Raw genomic sequence first — 20,643 nt, 5'->3', positions numbered from 1 at the left:
CTAATTAGTCATACCAACCGTGTTCCCATTTGCCTGCGTTTGGCTCATATCCCTCCAAGTCTCTCCTATTCATGAATTTATCCAAATGGCTTTTACATGTTGGAACTGTACCTACATCCAACACTTTTCTCTAGCAGTTCATTCCACACACGAACCACTTTCCATGTTACCCCTCATATCCTTTTTTAATTTTACTCCTCTTGCCCTAAATATCTTTCCCTTAGTTTTGAACTCCCCATTCTAGGGAAAAGACCCTTTATCATTCACCCTATCTGTGCCCCTCATGATTTTATAAACCTCTGATAAGGTCACCCCTCAATCTTCTACATTCCAGTGAGAAAAGTCCCAGTCTTTCCAGTTTATTGTTATATCTCAAACCCACCATTCCTAGCAACATCCTGGTTATTCTTTTTTCAACCCTTTCCAGTTTAATAATACTCTTCCCATAATAAGGTGACTAGAACTACACACAGTACTCAAGATTAATCCTCACCAATGTTCTCCACAACCACAACAGGACATCCCAACTCTTACACTCTGAGCAATGAAGGCAAACGTGCTAATTGCCACCCTAACCACACTGTCTACCTGGGTGGTGCAAATTTCAAAGAATTATGCACCTGAACCCCTAGGCCTCTCTGTTTTACAACACTACCCTCAGCCCTCATTAATTGTATAAGTCTAGCCCTTGTTTGTTTCCCAAAATGCAATAACAAGTCCATTTATCCAAATTTTTTTTTAGATTTAAGATTAAGATTTCCTACAGTGTGGAAACAAGCCTTTCAACCCAACACACTCACGCTGACCCTCCAAACAGCAACCCATCCAGACCCACCTCACACTATGAACAATTTAGTATGGCTAATCCACCTGACCTGCATATCTTTGGACTGTGGGAGGAAATTTCTAGTATCCTTGGAAATAGAAAGGTAGATATAAGCCTGCAATATTTAATATACCCTGTATGTACGTACAGTATGGATTTATTCTAACTGGATTATTGCACAAAGGGGAATCTGATGCAAACATATAGAACATAGAACATTACAGCGCAGTACAGGCCCTTCGGCCCTCGATGTTGCGCCACCCTGTCATACTAATCTGAAGCCCATCCCACATACACTATTCCATGTACGTCCATACACCTGTCCAATGATGACTTAAATACACTTAAACCTGACAAATCTACTACCGTTGCAGGAGAAGCATTCCATACCCTTACTACTCTGAGTAAAGAAACTACCTCTGACATCTGTCCTATACCTATCTCCCCTCACTTTAAAGTTGTGTCCCCTCGTGTTTGCCGTTCCCATACTTCGATAAAAGCTCTCCCTGTCCACCCTATCTAACCCTCTGATTATCTTGTATGTCTCTATTAAACATATCTGCCACTCCTCAGCCTATTGACTCAATTGATCAAGATCTCTTTGTAATGTTAGATAACCTTCTTCATTGCCACTATACCACCAATTTTAGTGTCATCCGCAAGTTTACTAATCAAAATCATTTATATAAGTGACAAACAACAATGGACCAATGAACACTACTGGTCGTAGTCCTCCAGTCCAAAAAATAACCCTCCACAACCACACTTTCTCTTACCATCAAGTCAATTTTGTATTCAATTGGCAAGCTCATCTTGAATTCCATGTGATCTAACTCTACTAATTTGTCTACCACACACAGCCTTGTCAAAGGCTTTATTAAAGTCCATATTGACAACATTTACCACTCTCCCTCCAATGTTTTTGGTTACTTCTTCAAAAAAAACTCAACCAAAGTTGTGTGGCACAATTTTCCTTGGGGATAGTCAGCATGATTTTGCGCAATCGGTCCTTACCTCTCCAAATGTATGTAAATCCTATCTTTCAGAATCCTCTCCAACAATTTATCAGGCTCACAGATCTTCTCTGATATGCCATAGAGTCTCCATCCATCTTCCTTCCCACCTATTCATCCACTGTCCTCTCTGACCTATCACCATCAACTTCATTTAGGTGGGGACCTTCATCTACCTATCGAATTCCTACCTTGCCTCCCAACCCCAACTCTCTCCTTTTTATCTCTCAGCCCTTTTGCCCCCAACCCCCATTCCCCTCACCTCCCTCCAAGGCCCCAATGGATCCTTCCATATCCGTCGCAAATTCACCTGCACCTCCACACACATCATTTACTGTATCCGCTGCACCCGCTGTGGTCTCCTCCACATTGGAGAGGCAGGCCGCCTACTTGCAGAACATTTCAGGGAACACCTCTGGGACACCCGCACCAACCGACCCAACCGCCCCGTGGCTGAACACTTTAACTCCCCCTCCCACTCTGCCAAGGACTTGCAGGTCCTTGGCCTCCTCCATCGCCAGACCCTGGCCACACGATGCCTGGAGGAAGAGCACCTCATCTTCCGCCTAGGCACCCTCCAACCACACGGGATGAATGTAGATTTCTCCAGCTTCCTCATTTCCCCTCCCCCCACCTTATCTCAGTCCCAACTCCCGGATTCAGCACCGCCCTCTTGACCTGCAATCTTCTTCCCGACCTCTCCGCCCCCCCCACCCCCTCTCCTGCCTATCACCCTCACCCTCACTTCCTTCCACCTATCGTAATCCCAGCGTGCCCCCACCCCCACCTTTTATCTCAGCCTGCTTGGCACACCAGCCTCATTCCTGAAGAAGAGCTTATGCCCGAAATGTTGATTCTCCTGCTCCTCGGATGCTGCCTGGCCTGCTGTGCTTTTCCAGCACCACACTTTTCAACTCTGGTCTCCAGCATCTGCAGTCCTCACTCTGAGTGCCAACTTCTATTTTAAATTTAGGACACATTGGGGATGCTCCTGCCTTGAATTTTGCAGGTCGTTCAGGTGCCATATGAGCCCTGTGGAGTATCTTTAATTGAATAGCCTAAGTTCTGTTACAAATAGAGATCTTTCTGGCATTTTCCCAGATGTTCTCCCACATTTCTAATGAGACTTCCAACCCTAATTCTTGATTCCAGGTTTTCAATAGTCGTTCCATGTCCTTGGATACTTTATTATATAATGAGTGATAAAGAGTACTAACTGAGAGGAGGCCCTATCGGCCATAGCACTCTCCTTGCCCCTATCTGATTTGTAGGGATTAATTATCAGTGTGGTCTCCTTTTGTATATCGTCTCGAAATCGGAAATACCGAGAAAGGTCCCTGTTAGGCTGTCCAAACTTCTGGTGCAACTGCTCAAATGACATCATAACCTCCCCATTGAACAGGTCTCCCAAGCAGGAGATACCTCCGGACTCCCAAGTTTTAAATGTACCATCTGTCATCCCAGCTAAAATCCCGATGCTCTCACTAAAGGAGTTTAAGGGGAGGTTTTTTGCAGGCATTCAGAAGCTTTTATAGTTTTTTTTATTTGTTTATTTTCTCATTTTATTGTCCCCTACTTTATCTGTTTCTAGATTTTAAAATGCTCTGCATTTTAAAATCCTACTAATCGTGTGGTTTCTCACTATTCCTGGCAGTTTTTTTTTATGCCTTTTCTTCTAATCATTCATTCACACTCCTTGACTCTCCTTGTTAGCTACGGTTGACTGACTTTTGATAAATTGTTTAAATATTGTTAAACTCTTCAATGTATTTTCCCAGCCCATCTTCAGCTCTAACCCTAACATCTACCGGACAATATGGACATTTATCCAATTATGTCCTGCTCATAAAGCAGAACCAATCTAATTCAGCCACTTACTTTCACATCCGTCTACTATCTACCTATCATCAGCAAAGCGATGGGAGGAATTGTTCACTGCTGCCAGCCAACTCTGCTTCTGACCTCATGACAGTCTTGGTCTAAATGTGAACAAAGGAATAGACTGTAAAGGTGACATTGACCACCTTTGATATCATTGCAGCATCAATGAATATGAGCAAAACTGGTCATCAGGCAGAGGGTTGAGGTGGGAGTAGAGAGACCGACAGACAGACAGACGTCTCTGCTTGTTCAAGTCATATCCTTCACAAAGGAACATGGCTGTAGCTGCTGGACGTTGATGATCTCAGTCCCAGAACTTGGCTGTCCTCTGTAATATTCTAAAGCTGCAGTAGCTTCATCAATAACCTTCCCTCCACCATAATGTTGACATACAAGCCAGCAATTACCAGCTCCAAAAAGAGGGAATCTAACCACTGCCCCTCTACAATCAATGAATTTCCTATTATCAACATTTTGAGGTTATCATTGACCAGAAACTGAACTGGAGTAGAGCAGGCTAGGAATTCTGCAGCCAGTGACTCACCAAAGCCTGTCCACCTTGCAGAAGACAAAGTCAGAAATGTGATGGAATACTGTTCACTTGTCTGGATGAATGCAGCTCCAAAAGCACTCCAGAAGCTTGACTCCATCCAGAACAAAGCAGCTGCATGATTGGCACCCAGCCAATCAGTGGCAGTGGCAGCAATGTGCACCATCTACAAGGTGCACTGAAGCAACTCTTAAGGTTTTTTTCAACAGTACCTTCTAAACGTTGACCTCTCAGTAGGACAAGTGCAACAGATGTATGGTACTATCACTACTTGCAAATACCCCTCCAAGCCACATACCAACGTGATTTAGAAACATTTGCCATTCCTTTAGTATCACTGACTTAAAATTCCCTTTCCTAACAGCAATTGTGTATGTACTGACATCAAAGGGATTACAGCAGTTCAAGAAAATAGCACACCAGCACAATCAATACCTTGCAAGAAATTTCAAACTCTCCTCTGTAATGCATTTGATTCCTCCTTATATTGACTTCCAATACACCCCGCACCAAAAATACTTTCTTCTATAGATCTAGAAATTTGTGTCTTTGATTTCAAAATCTAACTTGCTGTTCATAAAGTAACAGATGTCCCAGCACTGATTCTTGTAGAATGACACCTCTCAACTTCTGCCAATCTGAACACTGACCTGTACTCCTACTCTCTGCTTCCCTTCTTGAAGCCAGCTAGCAATCCTTTGCCAGACTGCATGTTCTTTGACCTTGTTAATTTGCCAACTGGGGGAACTTTCTGAAAATTCAGAAGAATTACAAGAGTTGTTTACAGTTGTCTACTATTACCTTTTCAAAAAAATTTAGTAAGATTGGTCAAGTGGCAAGTGACAAAGTCAGAAGAAGTGTCGAGAGCAGGAGCATTAAAGGAAGAAATGGGCAAGGTTATGAATCTATGAAATTCTTTACCACGAACGGCTGTTAAAGCTGGTTCATGAAGTATTCAAAGTTGAGATGTTCAGATTTTTAATCAGTAAGAGAATCAAGGGTTTCAGGGATAAGGCAGGAACATGGAACTGAGAGTAATCAGATCAACCATCAAGGTGGAGCAGACTCGATGGGCTGAATGGCCTACTTCTGTTCCTACTTCATGTGGTCTTAATTTGAGGGAAATAGCAAGTTGAAGTGTCAGCAAGTGAGAGAGAGTTGGGAAGAGCAGTGGGAGATATACTAAGAGACTTTAAGTCTCTACAGGCTTACCAGAGGATTTCTAGATCTCTTGGCTTTGGTATGTCTTTCCAGTCCATGTGAGAGGACAGGAATGTAACCCACTTTTAATTTTTGTCTTTTTTTAGTCATGCTTCTTTTTTCATCAACATCAGAAACATAAGATCCTGAGGGACTGGGGAGGATGTTTCCTTCTATGGGAGAAGCAAAAACTAGTGGTCACCCTTTAAAATGAAAGGATTACCTATTTAAACCGATAAGGTGAATTCTTTTTGTCTGAGTGTCATGAGTCTTCAGAATTGTCTTTGTGAAAGGTATTGGAAGCAGAGATATAAAGCATAGAAACAGACTCTTCAGTCCAACACATCCATGCTGACCAGATATCCCAATCTAATTCTTGTCTCACTTGCCAGCACCCGACCCATATCCCTCCAAACCTTTCCTATTCATATACCCATCCAGATGCCTTTTAAATGTTGCAATTGTACCAGCCTCCACCTCTTCCTCTGGCAGCTCATTCCACACACACCATCCTCTGTGTGAAAAAGTTGCCCCTAAAGGTCTCTTTTATATCTTTCCTCTCTCACCCTAAACCCATGTTGTCTACTTCTGGACCCCCCCCCCCCCCCCCCCCCAAGGAAAAGAGTTTGTCTATTTATCCTATCCATGCCGTTCATGATTTTATAAGCTTCTATTAGGTCACAATCTGGAATACCCCTCAGCCTCTGATGCTCCAAGGAAAACAGTCCCAGCCTATTCAAGCTCTCCCTATAGCTCGAATCCTCCAACCCTGGCACCATTCTGAACCCTTTCGAGTTTCACAACATCCTTCTGATAGGAAAGAGACTAGAATTGCATGCAATATTCCAAAAGTGGCCAAATCAATGTCCTGTACAGCCACAACATGACCTCCCAACTCCTATACTCAATACTCTGACCAATAAAGAAAGCATACCAAAAGCCTTCTTCACTATCTTATCTACCTGCGACTCCACTTTCAAGGAACTATGAACCTGCACTCGAAGGTCTCTTTGTTCAGCAACACTCTCTAGGACCTTACCATTAAGTGTATAAGTCCTGCTAAGATTTGCTTTCCCAAAATGCAATACCTCGTGTTTATCTAAATTAAACTCCATCTGCCACTCCTCATCCCATTGGCCCATTTGATCAAGATACCGTTGTACTCTGAGGTAACCTTCTCTGTCCACTACACCTCCAATTTTGGTGTCATCTGCAAACTTACTAACTACTCCTATATTCACATCCAAATCATTTGTATAAATGATGAAAATTAGTGGACCCAGCACTAATCCTTGTGGCACTCCACTGGTCACAGGCCTCCAGTCTGAAGAACAACCCTCCAGCACCCTCTGTCTTCGAGCCAGTTCTCCCAGTATTCCATGAGATCTAACCTTGCTAACCAGTCTCCCATGGGGAACCTTGTCGAACGCCTTACTGAAGTCCTGTTAGTTAGTTACTTCAAAAAACTCAATCAAGTTTGTGAGACATGATTTCCCATGCACAAAGCCATGTTGACTATCCCTAATCACTCCTAGCCTTTCCAAATACATGTACATCCTGCCTCTCAGGATTCCCTCCAACAACATGCCCACCACTGACGTCAGCCTCACTGGTCTATAGTTCCCTGGCTTGTCCTTTCCACTTGTTTGAATGTTGTTATTGCAAATAGATATCGTAGATAGAATTGTGATAACCTCTCAACTCTGGCTTATTGGGACAACAGAGCAAGAATATAGATTTCCAATCAGATCAGCCATGATCTTAATAAATGGTAGAGTTGGGCTCAAGTCATTGACTAGCCTACTCCTGTTCCTTGTTCATATAACCATTAGGCTAATATGTACCAGTTTTAGTTGGCCGATAAGCATTTTGGTTTACACAAATATGCCGTTAATAATTTGGCTGCTCACTGCCCAGTTTCATAAGTGTGATCATTCTTTCTGTTTGTAAATTTGATTGTATAAGTAACGTGCAAGCTAGGTTATTACCTTTTGGTGATATTCACCTATTGATTTGCTTGGCTTTTGTTTATTTCCAAGCATAATGTTAAAAAAAAATTAAAGCTGTTGTGCTACTGCTTGACAAATTCATAGCAGTTTTAAAGTATAATGTAGTTATATTTTTAGTCAGCAAACAAATTTTATTTTTTTTTAGTTATCCCATATTTATAGTAAAAAGCTAGAATTGTACTTGTTATCGACTGTGTTCCTCCTAATAATAACAACATTTCACACATCTATAAAAGTTGAATTTCCTCATGGAATGGTGAATCTGACACCAGATTTTGTTTTAACAGGTCAGCTACTCTTAAATGCATTGGTAGTAGTATACTTTTGAGCTAAAATCATTACAATTGCCTTTGCTTATAAAGCTTCAGATTGGTGGGTTCAAAAATGTAAACAATATTTACAAATACTCGAAACACTCCTGCCCAGTAGCAACTTAATAGAGGCTGCATGGCGTCTGCCCACATTTTGAAGAGCTGACTAATTCATTACTGTGGATCAAAGATGCACTGTTATGCTTGGACTTTATTTAACATGTCTTTTGTACACGTGCACACTATGAATTCCATTATCAGTTCATACCTGGTTCTATCCTTGTGTTTAATATGAGCTGATGAGATATCCCGACACTTTCTAATTCATTTTTGAGATGTCAATATTGTTGGAAGGCGACCATTTCTTTTCATTTCTATTTGGCCTTGAGCAGGTAATGCCGAGTGCTATCTCGAAGCTGTGAAGTCCATTAGGTGTAGGTAGACTAAAGGGCTCCTAGGGACAGAGTTTCAGAATTTTGAATCGGTGTCAGTGAAGAAACAATCAGTGACATGTCAAGGGAATTACAGATCATGTTTCTGCACCACCTAGAAGAATAAGGGTAGAGGTGTGCGTTTGGAAGCTTCTTTAGGGGTTGGACTCTGGCACTCCTCAGGTCAGACTTGTAGCAAGGAAATCTGATTACTGTCTACTGTCCTCTCAGCTGATGAATTCTTGCTCCTCCATGTTGAACACTCTCACTTCGTAAAAACACTGAAGATAACAAAGGCTCCGAATATCCTTCAGGTGGAGGGCTTCAATGCCCAACAAGAGTTGCTGTGTAACATCACTACTGATGATGACGGAAACATCTGCTAAGGACACATCTGCCAGATGGGGTCAGCAGGAGGTGATAAGATAACCTAGAAGAAAAAGCGCCTCTTGACCTTCATCCATCTACCTGAACATACATCTTTCTGTGACAATATTGGTAAGACTAATCACTGCACAGTCCATAGGGAAATAGAATTCTTCAGACTGCAGAAGCACTCTATAATACTTGCTAGTGTGGTATAAAATTGGGTAGATATGGAGTAGATTTAGAAGCTTGCAACTCAGTGCCAGCTATTACCAGCTATGAAATTGTATTCAACGACAATTATCTCGTGGCCCAGTTTATCCTTCACTCTGCCATCCCCAACAAGGCAGGAGACCAACTTTGCTTCAACAAAACATAAAGGAAAGCAAGCCTAAAGCTGTATCAGACAGAATTAAAAAATTAGTTGCCAGTTTGCTGAAGCTACAACATGGGACTATGTACACACTAAACAGTAGAAACTGCATACTATGGGAAAAAAATTGGATTAAAAAAATCAAAAATAGGAAATTCTAGAGACTCACTGTCCGGCAGCACCTGTAGAGATAGAATCAGAGCTAACATTTCAAGTCCAGTATGACTCTTTCCTAGAGCTGGAAAGAGGCTGGAAAAATGGTTTGGCATTATGTCTTTGGAAAATAGAGGGGGAGAAGTAAGCAGAAAAAATGGCTTAGATGCCTCAGAGTAAAAGACAAAGGAACTGTTAATAATGGTAGAGAAGAGGTATGAACATTTTATGTAATGAGTAACAAAGAAAATTCATACCAGAATTGAAACGTTAACTGTTTCCCTCTCCACAGATGCTGCCAGACTGCAGAGTTTCTATAGCACTTTTTTATTTAGGATCAGATCAAAGTTCTGCAGTCCTGCCGCATCCAATCATGAATGAAGTTGGACAGTTAAACTATTAAGTAAGGAGTTGACTGTCTATCATGGAATATGTCATTGAAAAAACCATCATTTGTTGTCTATGCCAAATTACTCTTGAATAGTGTGGTCTGTTTGCTAGGCCATTGGAGAGGATAGTTATGTATCAACCACATTGCTGAAAAACTGGACTTGCGTATCGATCAGACTGGGTAAGGGTGACAGATTTCCTTCTGAAAGAAATTAAGACTTTAGATACCTTTTTGTTTGACAATCTGGAAGTTTCACAATCATTAAGAAAATTGACATTTTATTCCAGATTCATAAATTGAATTTAAATTTTGCCTTGATGTAATTTGAACTTGTCTCCAGAGCATTAGTCCAGTATTGAATGATTTATAATCATAAACTTAGCTTCTCACCACCTCCTATCTATCAGATTGCAGCCAGGGAATCTTTTTTGTTCCTGCAGTAATCCCTGCTGTCCCAGAAGAATCTAACCTTGGCTCCTCCTTTTTTCTGATCTACACTCTTTTCCCCCCCTCAGTGACATCATCTGCAGTCACAGCATTTGTTTTCACTTGTACATAGAAGGCATCCAGTTCTATCACACCAGCACCTCTCTGCTTTAGCGAACTTATCAATACTGGATGAACAAAAATTTCACACCATTATTTTACTTGCACATTCCAAACTCCATTTCCTAACTACTGCCTTCATCCCTCTTCCTGACAACTGAGATGAATTCAATCTGTTCATAACATTGGTGTCACATTTGATCCAAATATGAACTTACAACCTCATTTCATTGCTATCACTAAGACCACCTATTTTCCCCTCCAGAACATTGCTGAATTTTGCCCCATTTCAGCTCATTTCCATGTTGAAACACTCATTCATGCCTGTTGTTGCTTTTAGACTAATCTACTCAAGTGGACTCCTCATTTTACCCTTTTAAGGTTTGAGGTCATCTGAAACTCAGCTGCCAGAGTTTAACTTTCAACTTCCCCTGTTGTCCCTGTGCTCACTGACCTATGTTGGCTCCCCCAAGCAAAGGTTTGATTATGAAATTCTCATCCTTATTTTTAATTCACTTCATAGTCCAACCCTTCTTTCTTTCTTTAATGTCTTCCAAACCCACAACCCTCCAAGATTATCCGTACCCCTAATTCTGGCTTCTTGCACATTCCCAACTTTTAATTGTTCTCTATTTATCATTAGTTGTCTCAGCTCCAAAGAATACCTTCTTTGCCCCTCTCTTCTTTTCTATCTTGCCTTCCTCCTTTAAAACACTCCAAAAAAATTGATTAAAGAAGTAGGTTTTAAAATCATTATCTAACTTGTATTTCTTAGATGGCTCAATGTCATAATTTTTAGATTCATGTGATGTTCCTTGGGATGTTTCATTGCATTAAAGGTTCTATATGAATATAAAGGTGTTGCCAGTGAAAAAGAGCATTTCATATTTTGAAGCGTGTTCCAAGTTTTACCAGACTGTTAAACTACTGGCTTGTAAATGAGATGTTAGTTCTGTACTTCAATTGTCGAGAGTGTGGTGCTGGAAAAGCACAGCAGGTCAGGCAGCATCCGAGGAGCAGGCGAATTGACATTTCAGGCATAAGTCCTTCATCAGGAATTTCTGAAGGGCTTATGCTTGAAACATCGATTCTCTTGCTTCTCGGATGCTGCCTGACCTGCTGTGCTTTTCCAGCACCACACTCACGACACTGATCTCCAGCATTAGTAGTCCTCACTCTCCCTCTGTACTTCGATTGCAAAATTCAATACTACATTGGCTATTTCCATTCCGGCAGCACACATCAATACTTCCAAACCCTGTAAGACAATTTCTAGGATCCTTGCAGCTTCCTCTCTCATCTTCCTTCGTATCCTAGGATATATATTGCTAGACCTTGGTATTTTGCTTTTCTTTAGTTTAATCACTTGTGTTATTATTATAGTTAAAATCTTCTTAACTCATTCTAAACCATTTCAGGACCACATTCTCTGATATATTCCTTTTTTCTTTAAAGACTGCAACATTTTTGCTCATCTTTTAAGGTGGCCTTATGGTATTATTACCAGAGACCCAAGTGGTGTTCTGGTGGCCTAGGTTCAACTCCCATTCTGACAGATAGTGATTTTTTTTAAAAATCTGGAATTAAGAGTATAATGATAATCAGGAAACCATTGCTGATAGTCAGGAAAAGCTCTTCTAGTTCACTAATATCCTTTCAGGAGGGAAACTACTATCTTTACCTGGTCTAGGCTTACTGAGACTCTAGACCCACTGTAATGCAGCTGATTCTTAACTGCTGTCTGGGCAACTAGGGATATGCAATAAATGTTAGCCAAGCCAGTGATGCGCATGAATAAATGTTTAAAAATCACTCTTATAACTGAAAAAATACATGGGCATTCCAATAAGAATATTTTTCCTTTTAGTAGTTTGAAATGTATTTCTTATCCCAAACTTATCCACTTCTCACCATTTCTTCTTCTCTCACATATAAAATGATGATTAGAAGGATTTAAAACCTTAATTTGCACACTTGAATATATGGAGTATGTTCTGCGCTGTTTTTAAGTTGCATTGTGTGCGTTTTAGAGTTCGGAATAAATGGTCTGAATTTTTAAAAGGATGATCGGAAACAGATGCAATAACTATTGTTAGAGAAAAGGTGCTTGGAAAAGTAATGGGGCTAAAAACCAATAAAACCACTAAACCCAGTGGGATGCATCGGATGATATTAAAGGAAGTAACAGTAGAGAGTGGATGATCTTCCAGGAATCTTTAAGTTCTGGAAAAATTCCAGAGGCTTGTAAAACTGTTAGTGTTGGCAGTTTTATTTAAAAATGGAAAGAGACAAAAAAAAACAGGTAACCAAAGGCCAGTTCACTTCATGTCTATTACAGGGAAATGCAGCAGAGCATTCAGAATACATAATTTGCATGGCTTCATGAAGAAGAAACCATGACTGACAATTTTACTGGAATTTTTTTTAGGAGGTATCAAACAGGGTAGATAGTGGAGAAGAAATGGATGAAATATTTAGATTTTCTGAAGGCATTTTATGAAGTTCCACACATTAGGCTACTTAAGATTGGAGTCCATGGTGTTGGAAAGAACATTAAATAGAGGATTGGCTAACTAATAGAAGACAGTTGGGATAAGGGGCTCATCGTTCAGGATGGCAACCTGTGACTAAGGATATGACCCATGGATTCATGCTGGGGCCACAATATGTATTAATGACTTGGCTGAGGAAAGTGAATGTACTGTAGCCAAGTTGCGGAAAACACAAAAATAGGTTTGAAGACAATTGATGAGCATGATATACGAGTCTTTCAAGAGGTATAGACAGGTTAAACAAGTGGGCAAAAACTTGGTATATGAGCTGAATATTTAAATGGAGAAAGCTACAAAACAAAGGGGTTTGGGAATCCTCATCCATGAATCACAAACATTAGCATCCAAGTTAAGTAGGTGAAAGGGAAGGCAAATGGAAATGTTAGCTTTTATTTCAAAGGCAATAGAGTATAAAAGAAGCAGAAAAGGTTTGCTAGAACTATACAAGGCACTACTCAGGCCACAGTGAAATATGAAGAACAGTTTTAGGTCCCTTTATTCTAAGGAATCAGATACTGACTTTGGAGGCAATGAACCAGAGAAGATTCACTAAGCTGATAATATATACGAAGGCAAAATATTGCAGATAATGGGAACCTGAAACAAGCACAGAGTGTTGGAGAAACTTAGATCTAGCAGTACTTGTGGAAAGAGAAACCATTAACAGTTCAGGTCTAGCATGACTTTTTGAGGATCTTGTTTTGAAGTAATCATACTGGACTTGAAGTGTTATCCCTACTTCTGTCACTACAGATGCTGCCAGACTTGAGTTTCTCCAGCATTCTGTTTGTACCACAGATGGAGAGACTCTGTCTTATGAAAGAGGTTGAGTAGGCCAGGCCTGTACTCATTGGAATTTAGAATAAGAGACATTTCTGAAATATTGTTCAGGGACATAGCAGATAGATGTAGAATTCTTTGTCATAGGGCTGTTGAAGCTGGGTCATTAGGTATACTCAAGGCTAAGATGGACAGCTCTTTAATCACTGAGAGAATCATGGGTTTGGGGAAAATGAAGGAAAGTGGAGTTGAGGATTATTAGATTAACCACAATCCCATTGAATGGCAGAACAGACTCAATGGGCTGAATAGCCTCCTGCTCCTACATTATTTCAGAGTTGAAAGTTTGTGTTAGTTACATGTTGGGCTGCTCTTATTTGTGGGATGGTAAATAAAGGAATTCAATGCATTGTGGCTTCAGAATTGATGATGCAGTTTGTATTAAACGTTATGATACCTAAATGTTGATCGACTGGTTTTAATATTAATAAAGGTGTTGGCACTTCAGTGCTCAGCTATATAGCATCAACAAACTGGATAGGAGACAATAACTTTCCTTCTCTGTGCTTTGCATATTGATAACTGGTACTGAATTTTACAAGTATTTAAGAACTTGGTGAGCCTAGGAAAGTTTTTTCATTTAGGTAGTTAGCAGTACACTTCTAAATAACCTTTTTCATGGTAATATTGTGACATGGTTCATCAGATTGACTCCATGGATAGAAATTTGATAATACTTGTATATAAGATTGTGCTTCACTAACCTGATCGAGGTTTTTGAGGTGACAAAGATAATTGAGGGAAAAGCAGTTGATGTTATCTACATGGACTTCACTAAAGCCTTTGACAAGGTCTGGCATGGCAGACTGGTACAAAAGGTGAAGTCATATGGTGTCAGGGATGAGCTGGCAAGACGTATACAAAGCTGACTCAGTCATGGGAGACAGAAGGTCATGGTGGAAGATTGCTTTTTGGAATGATGGATTATGACTAGTGGTGTTCCACAGGAATCAGTGCTGGGACTTCTGTTTGTGATCTACATAAATCATTTGGAGGAAAATGTGACTGGTCTAATTAGTAAGTATATGGATGATACAAAGATTGGCGTTACGGACAGTGAGGAGGATTGTCAGAGGATACAGCAGGATAGATCAGTTGATGGCAATGACAGAAAAATGGCAGATGGAGTTTAATCTGGACAAATGTGTGGTGATGCATTTTGAAAGGTCAAGTACGGGTGGAAATTATACATTGAATGGCAGAACACTTGTATTGATATGCAGAGGGATCTGGGCGTGCAGGTCTACAGATCACTGAAAATGGTAGTGCAGGTAGATAAGGTAGTAAAAAAGGCCAATGGCATGCTTGCCTTTGTTGGAAGGAGCATTGAGTATAAGGATAGGAAAGTTCTATAAACTTGCAGCGTAGCTTTAGTTAGGCCACACTTGGAATATTGTGTACAGTTCTGGTTGCCAAACTACAAGAAGGATGTGAATGCATTGGAGAAAGTGCAGAAAAGATTTACCGAAATGTTGCTTGGTATGGGGGATTTTAACTATGAAGAAGGGTTGGATAGACTGGGTTTGTCTTTACTGGAATGCAGGAGGTTGAGGGACAACCTGATAAATTTATAAGATTGTGAATGGCATGGATAGAGTGAACAGTATAAGGCACTTTCCAGGATGGAGGGGTCAAGTACTAGGGGAAAAAGTGAGAGAATCATGGGTGGGGGAGAAATTTAAAACAGATGTGTGAGGCAAATTTTTCACGGAGTGGTGAGTGAATGAAATGTGCTGCTGGAAGAGGTTGTAGGAACAGACAACAGTAGTACTCAAGCAGCATTTGGACAAATACATGAATAGAAAGGGAATAGAGGGATAGGGATCTTGTAAATGAAGACAGCTTTAACATGGAAGGGCAAAATGTGTTGGCAAAGGGCCTGTCCCCATGCTGTATTGTTCTTTGTTCTAATTTGATTAGATTATTTTTATGGCCTAAAACTACACATCTCAACTTATTGAAGACCAACCAGATTGGAAATAGTGTGGTGCATTGTGTGATCTTTTGTACTCTAGTCCACAAGAACTTGGGATAATTTACTTTCCCCTTAAGTTTTCAAACATTGCCATCCTATCTGGGAAAGTACCTAACCTGTCCCCACAGTTCAGGATGATTAAGTGAAATTTATCATCAAATCCAGGATAGCTGCAAAATGTTTCTTCTCCAAGCAAAAAATGTTGTCTTTTTTGAGTTTAATTTGCTTTCTAAACAATCCAAAGACTGTTATTTCAATTTAAATAAAATGTCTTCTTGCATTTTTTTTAAATAACATCTACAAACGTCCAATTACCTGTAACTTCAGGTTGGATTACACCATTTTATCAGATGCAATCGTTAGCATACCTTGACCCAACATGTGTCAAATGATGTAGAAAATAATCTCTACAGGTCTGCCTGATTATGAATACAGAGCTTTAAGAAAATTTTTAAAAGATAATTCTGGTCACAAAGCACCTCCTTTTAAATTTTGTATTATGTGAATCTGATATCTGTCAAATCTCCCTGATCCCTAAAGATGCCTTGTTATTTGTTTAGTAATGTAACACAAAACTTCCCTTTCTGTTCTAAAAAAATCCCTGATGCAATACATTGATTTTCTCCTGTTCCATTTTATGTACTTGTTTGTATTACATTTTTTGTCAGAAAAGTGGATTTTAATATCTTAGTATAATTAAACATTTGTTTACTTTCATAGGCCTTGTGTGGCTGTACAGTTAATATTCCTACAATTGATGGCAGAGTGATTCCCCTACCATGCAATGATGTTATCAAGCCTGGGACTGTGAAGAGGCTGAGAGGAGAGGGTTTACCGTTTCCTAAGACACCTACTCAACGCGGTGACTATATAGCAGAGTTTCAAATAAAATTTCCTGACAAAATGTCTCAAACAACAAAAGAAATCCTGAAGCAACATCTTCCAATTTCTTAGAACTCAAATCAAAGCAATATTTAATACAGTGCCAGAAGTTTGAAGAGGAGAACAAAAGGATCATCCATTTTCTAATATAATGTAATCCATTTTAAAGAAAATTATTTTAAGACCGAGCATTTCAGTTCTTTTGTATGCTGAGCCTTGTAATAACAATGGTAAGTGTGAAAAAGAACTGTTGAATCTGTTTTAGTGGAATAATAATCTTGATGCATACTGAAATTCACCACTGTCATGGTGGGTATGCAGGTGTAGATGTGGTAAACTTATTTTAAATATGTTTGTATTCGAAAAGGTATGGTGCAGTGCTACATCTTTAAAGCTGGGTTTGTCAATATAGAGTAATTATGTAGAAACTGAAGTACCTGCATAATAAACTAGAGGTGGCAGTTTGAGAGATGAGCTTTAAATATTATTCTTCCAGAAAAACACTTATTAATTTTAAACTAGATTAACTCTGGTCAGTAGTTTTGAAGCACAAGTCATCACAGTGCCATAAAATGGTAGGGGCTTGTTGGAACCATGGAATAGCTGTATGGGTTGATAGAAGTCCACTGAATCAAAAGTTTCAAGCTATAAAAACTTGCAGCAGTATTGATTTATATTTTTTTAAAACTTGTTCCACAAGGGGTTAAATTAAGAGGTTAAGTCAGCAATCAGAATTACATTTGGATCTATACAATGAAAATAGTGAAGGCAGAAGCAACCCTTGTATGTAGAGGAACCATTGTTCCTTAAAAGCAAGCTTATTTGCAACAATGTATATTTGGCATACCATTAATAGTGAGAAAATGAAGTGGTTTTTAAACTAATTGGTTATGACAATAATAAACTGTGTGCACAATTCAAGATTTTAAATACTAAAAACTAGCAGTATCTTGTAAAGTCATCTGTATGCAACAGAACAGGTAGCTTTGGAGGCTGACAATTTCTCAATTTAGAACTGAACCAAGTTTCTTAATGCTGAAATTATTTACATTAAGGCATTTTAATAAAACTGTTATACTCTTGACTTACCCTCAGATCAATTGCAAAAAAATTCCGTTTAATATTTCTCACATGTCAAATGTTCAACTTTGTATTTTCTTCTGTGAGTTCCTTTCTATAATGTCATGATTAAATTTTCTACTTTCTGCTAACAGTCACTGCAGTCCTAATAACTGATTAAGTTTGAGTTATTTTTGACCTCCTTTTCTTTTCAATATTTAAATTATATCACATTTTTAAAAATTCATCCAGTTTTCCCAACATCACCACAAATTTTATGATTAAATTAGATTTCATATTCACTTTCCAATTACTGACCATCTTCATTATTTTATCAGCATTTTTGGAATATTATTGTACCATGCTTTTCCTGCGCAGCCTAGCCAAACAATTTATTCTTGTTTAGCTCTCAGTATGCTGAAACACTCCTATTCTAGTTCACATCACTTTTTAAAATAGGGCATTGTGCTTTGTTTATGCTATTCTGATGGTCAAAGTTGGTGCAGTTTCACAATCTTAAACGAAGCTATGTAAGCACGCGAGAGCTAAGAGAGGGGTTTGTTTTGGTGGTCTCTTTTGGACCCCTTCAACTGATATTGAAAAATTGCTGTGGGGAAGTGTTTGTGTTTGCACTGTAACTCTAGGGTTGCATGTTTTTGCTGAGTATATCTGCTGCTATGAAACTTTACATTAAACGGAACAATTATTTTCATTTATAATCTGGTAAATTTCTCTCTTTAGGGGATTACACAAACATTTTCTAGTCTCATCAAAATACAAAATTATTAAGCAACATTTCTGTTTACCATCCCCCTGTCCTCCTTTGTCCCCATTTGGTTAAACCACATTTACTTACTAAGGGAAAGTGCAAACTGCATTGACTAGAAGTTTTGCAATGCTTCATCCTTTTTTTCCTGCATTTTATATGTCTAATCAATTATTTAAATGTAAAACATGGCAATACAAGTCTCTTAAGCATTCATTTAAAAAAATACTTGTAAAGAACGTGACAGCATTGCTAATGCTGGATAAGTTTTCTGAATCTGCCTTTCTCACTTTATTTTGTGGATGAGACGTAGAGCTGACACTAGTTTTGGTTACAAAATTCCATTGTATTGTACAAGCAGGAAAATAATGGAAGCAGTACAGGTACTGCTAAGAAAAAATGTGAAATTCTCTTCCTGCATATTACTTTTTTTAATTCTAAAAAGACTTTCAAAAGAAGAAAAATCCACAAGGATACTTTTTCAAACCTATAAATTGTTGACTGTTTCAATACTTCCATCTGTATCTTAATTCTTAAAGAATAAACTGCATTTTGACTGAACATTTTTCAAAAACTTAAGTTGTATTTATCAACAGTACAGTAGTTTAATTTGGACATTTTATTGAATAACAAAGTTAGTTTATATAAATTTATTTTGTAATTGTGATTAAATAGACAACCCTCAAGATTTGAAAAAGAAAAATTACAAATTTCAAATAAGATCACTCAGATTTCCAAGAGATTGTTATTCAAATATGCAAAGAGCAAGAAGCAAGAGACAGGTTAAAGCGAAATGGATATGTGGAGCAATGATGATGGAGTGGCAATAGTCTGATGGTATTATTGTTAGATTATTAATCTGGAAACTCGGATGATGCCCTTAGGACACACGTTTAAATCCCACATCAGCAGATAGTGGAATTTAGATTCTTTATTACAGATATTTATTTAATTCGATGATGACCATGAAACCATTGCCAGAAATAGCTATGTATTCTCTAATGTCCTTCAGCAAAGGAAATCTGCAATCTTCACTTGATCTGGCCTACATGTGACTCAAAACCCATAGCTTGGAAAACTCGGATTAGCAGTAGGAGCCTGGATGAGCAGTTTACACAATGTTTTGAGAGAATTTATTAGAGCAGTACATTCTGAAACCAACCAAAGAACACATATTAGTCTTGTGTGATTAGGATAACTAATAACCTCGAATAAAGACACTTCAAAGTAGCAGTGATCACAGTATAGTGAATTTTATATACTGGTTGAAAGGGAGAAGATTAGATCTAAAATTAGTAGGTTAAACAATTAGACTAGAAGATAGATCCAGACAGATGCTGTGGTCGACATTTTAAGAAGCTATTTCAGAAGTACATTCCTACGCTGAAGAAAAATTTCTAAAGGAAGGACCCACCATCCTTGGTTAGCTAAAATAGCGAGTGAAAACATCAAACTGGAGGAAAAAGCATATAACTGCACAATGGAGGAGTGGCAGGTCAGAGTTTAAAGAATGTCAGACAGTGACTAAAAGGCTAACCAAGAGGATGAAATTAGAATAGAAACAAAAAAAATGGATAGCAAGTGTTTTTACAAGTTTATAGAAAAAGACTATGTAAAATGACTGTCTTGGCCTCTGTAGAGAATGAGAATGGGGGATTGATGGTACGTAAGGAAATGGTGGATGAAATGAACAAATATTTTTGCTTCCATCTTCATTAAAGAGGATACTTAAAACATTCCAGTGAGCTTGATGTCGGTTTTGGGAAGATGTTGAATCGGTCATCAATGAGATTATAGCCACACACTTAGAAACATTCAAGGCAATTGAGGAGAATCTGCGAGGTTTAATGAAAGAGACATCTGTAATGATTGTGATGAGGTCAGCCTGATAGACATTATAGAATATGAGTTCTTTGGGGCTGTTAGCCAAGACTGACAGATAAGAACAGAGTGTCAGACATCCTGTTCATTCTGAGAGCTGAATCAGTGTCAAGGACTCTCCACATGTAAATAAGGGTGACTTGGTGACAGGCTACCAGCAGTTGTGGAGTTATTTCACTAGTGACAAGAGAAAAGCATGATCCTGAAGAAATTTGCTCACAGCAGTCATCTTTGAGTTAGGGTCAGCATTTCCAGCATCATGCTCTCATTTGGGAAACTTGACTTTGGGCCCAGTCTTCGACAGCAGGATCAAATGTGGAAAGAGTGCATTTTTCTTTCCAGGTAACTAACATTGGGGGCAGATGAAAAGCAAGAAGTAATTCTCTTGATAGCTTGTGGACCCACAGTATTTTCAGTTATTAACCTTCCCTGAGGCACCAGATACTAAAACGTTTCAAGAGTTGATGGATTTAGTTAAGGAATATTACAAATCCAAGCTGCCTCTTATTTTTGAGACAACTAGCCACCAAAAGATGTGACCAGCTATCACTAGTATCCTTACACACAGATGAAGAACACCAGTTTGACTGGGAAAACACATCCATTCTAGGACAGGCTAAACAGAGACATGCATGGGA

At 39.0% G+C, this 20,643-nt stretch overlaps 1 protein-coding gene across 1 annotated transcript in view; it reads left to right on the top strand.

The window, feature by feature from the left end:
• Positions 1–18,685, top strand: part of dnajb5 (DnaJ heat shock protein family (Hsp40) member B5) — an 86,945-nt gene extending 68,260 nt beyond the window's left edge. Inside the window, exon 4 of the mRNA XM_072571747.1 lies at positions 16,138–18,685. Coding sequence (XP_072427848.1) covers positions 16,138–16,371 — 234 coding nt within the window. The 3' untranslated portion in view covers positions 16,372–18,685. The remainder of the gene's footprint in view (positions 1–16,137) is intronic.
• Positions 18,686–20,643: the final 1,958 nt, after the last annotated feature.

The sequence above is a fragment of the Chiloscyllium punctatum genome, chromosome 1, assembly GCF_047496795.1.
Source record: "Chiloscyllium punctatum isolate Juve2018m chromosome 1, sChiPun1.3, whole genome shotgun sequence".
In the NCBI taxonomy this organism is placed as follows: domain Eukaryota; kingdom Metazoa; phylum Chordata; class Chondrichthyes; order Orectolobiformes; family Hemiscylliidae; genus Chiloscyllium; species Chiloscyllium punctatum.
The sequence above is the reverse complement of the archived record's forward strand: the minus strand, read 5'-3'. Positions and strand labels throughout refer to the sequence as shown.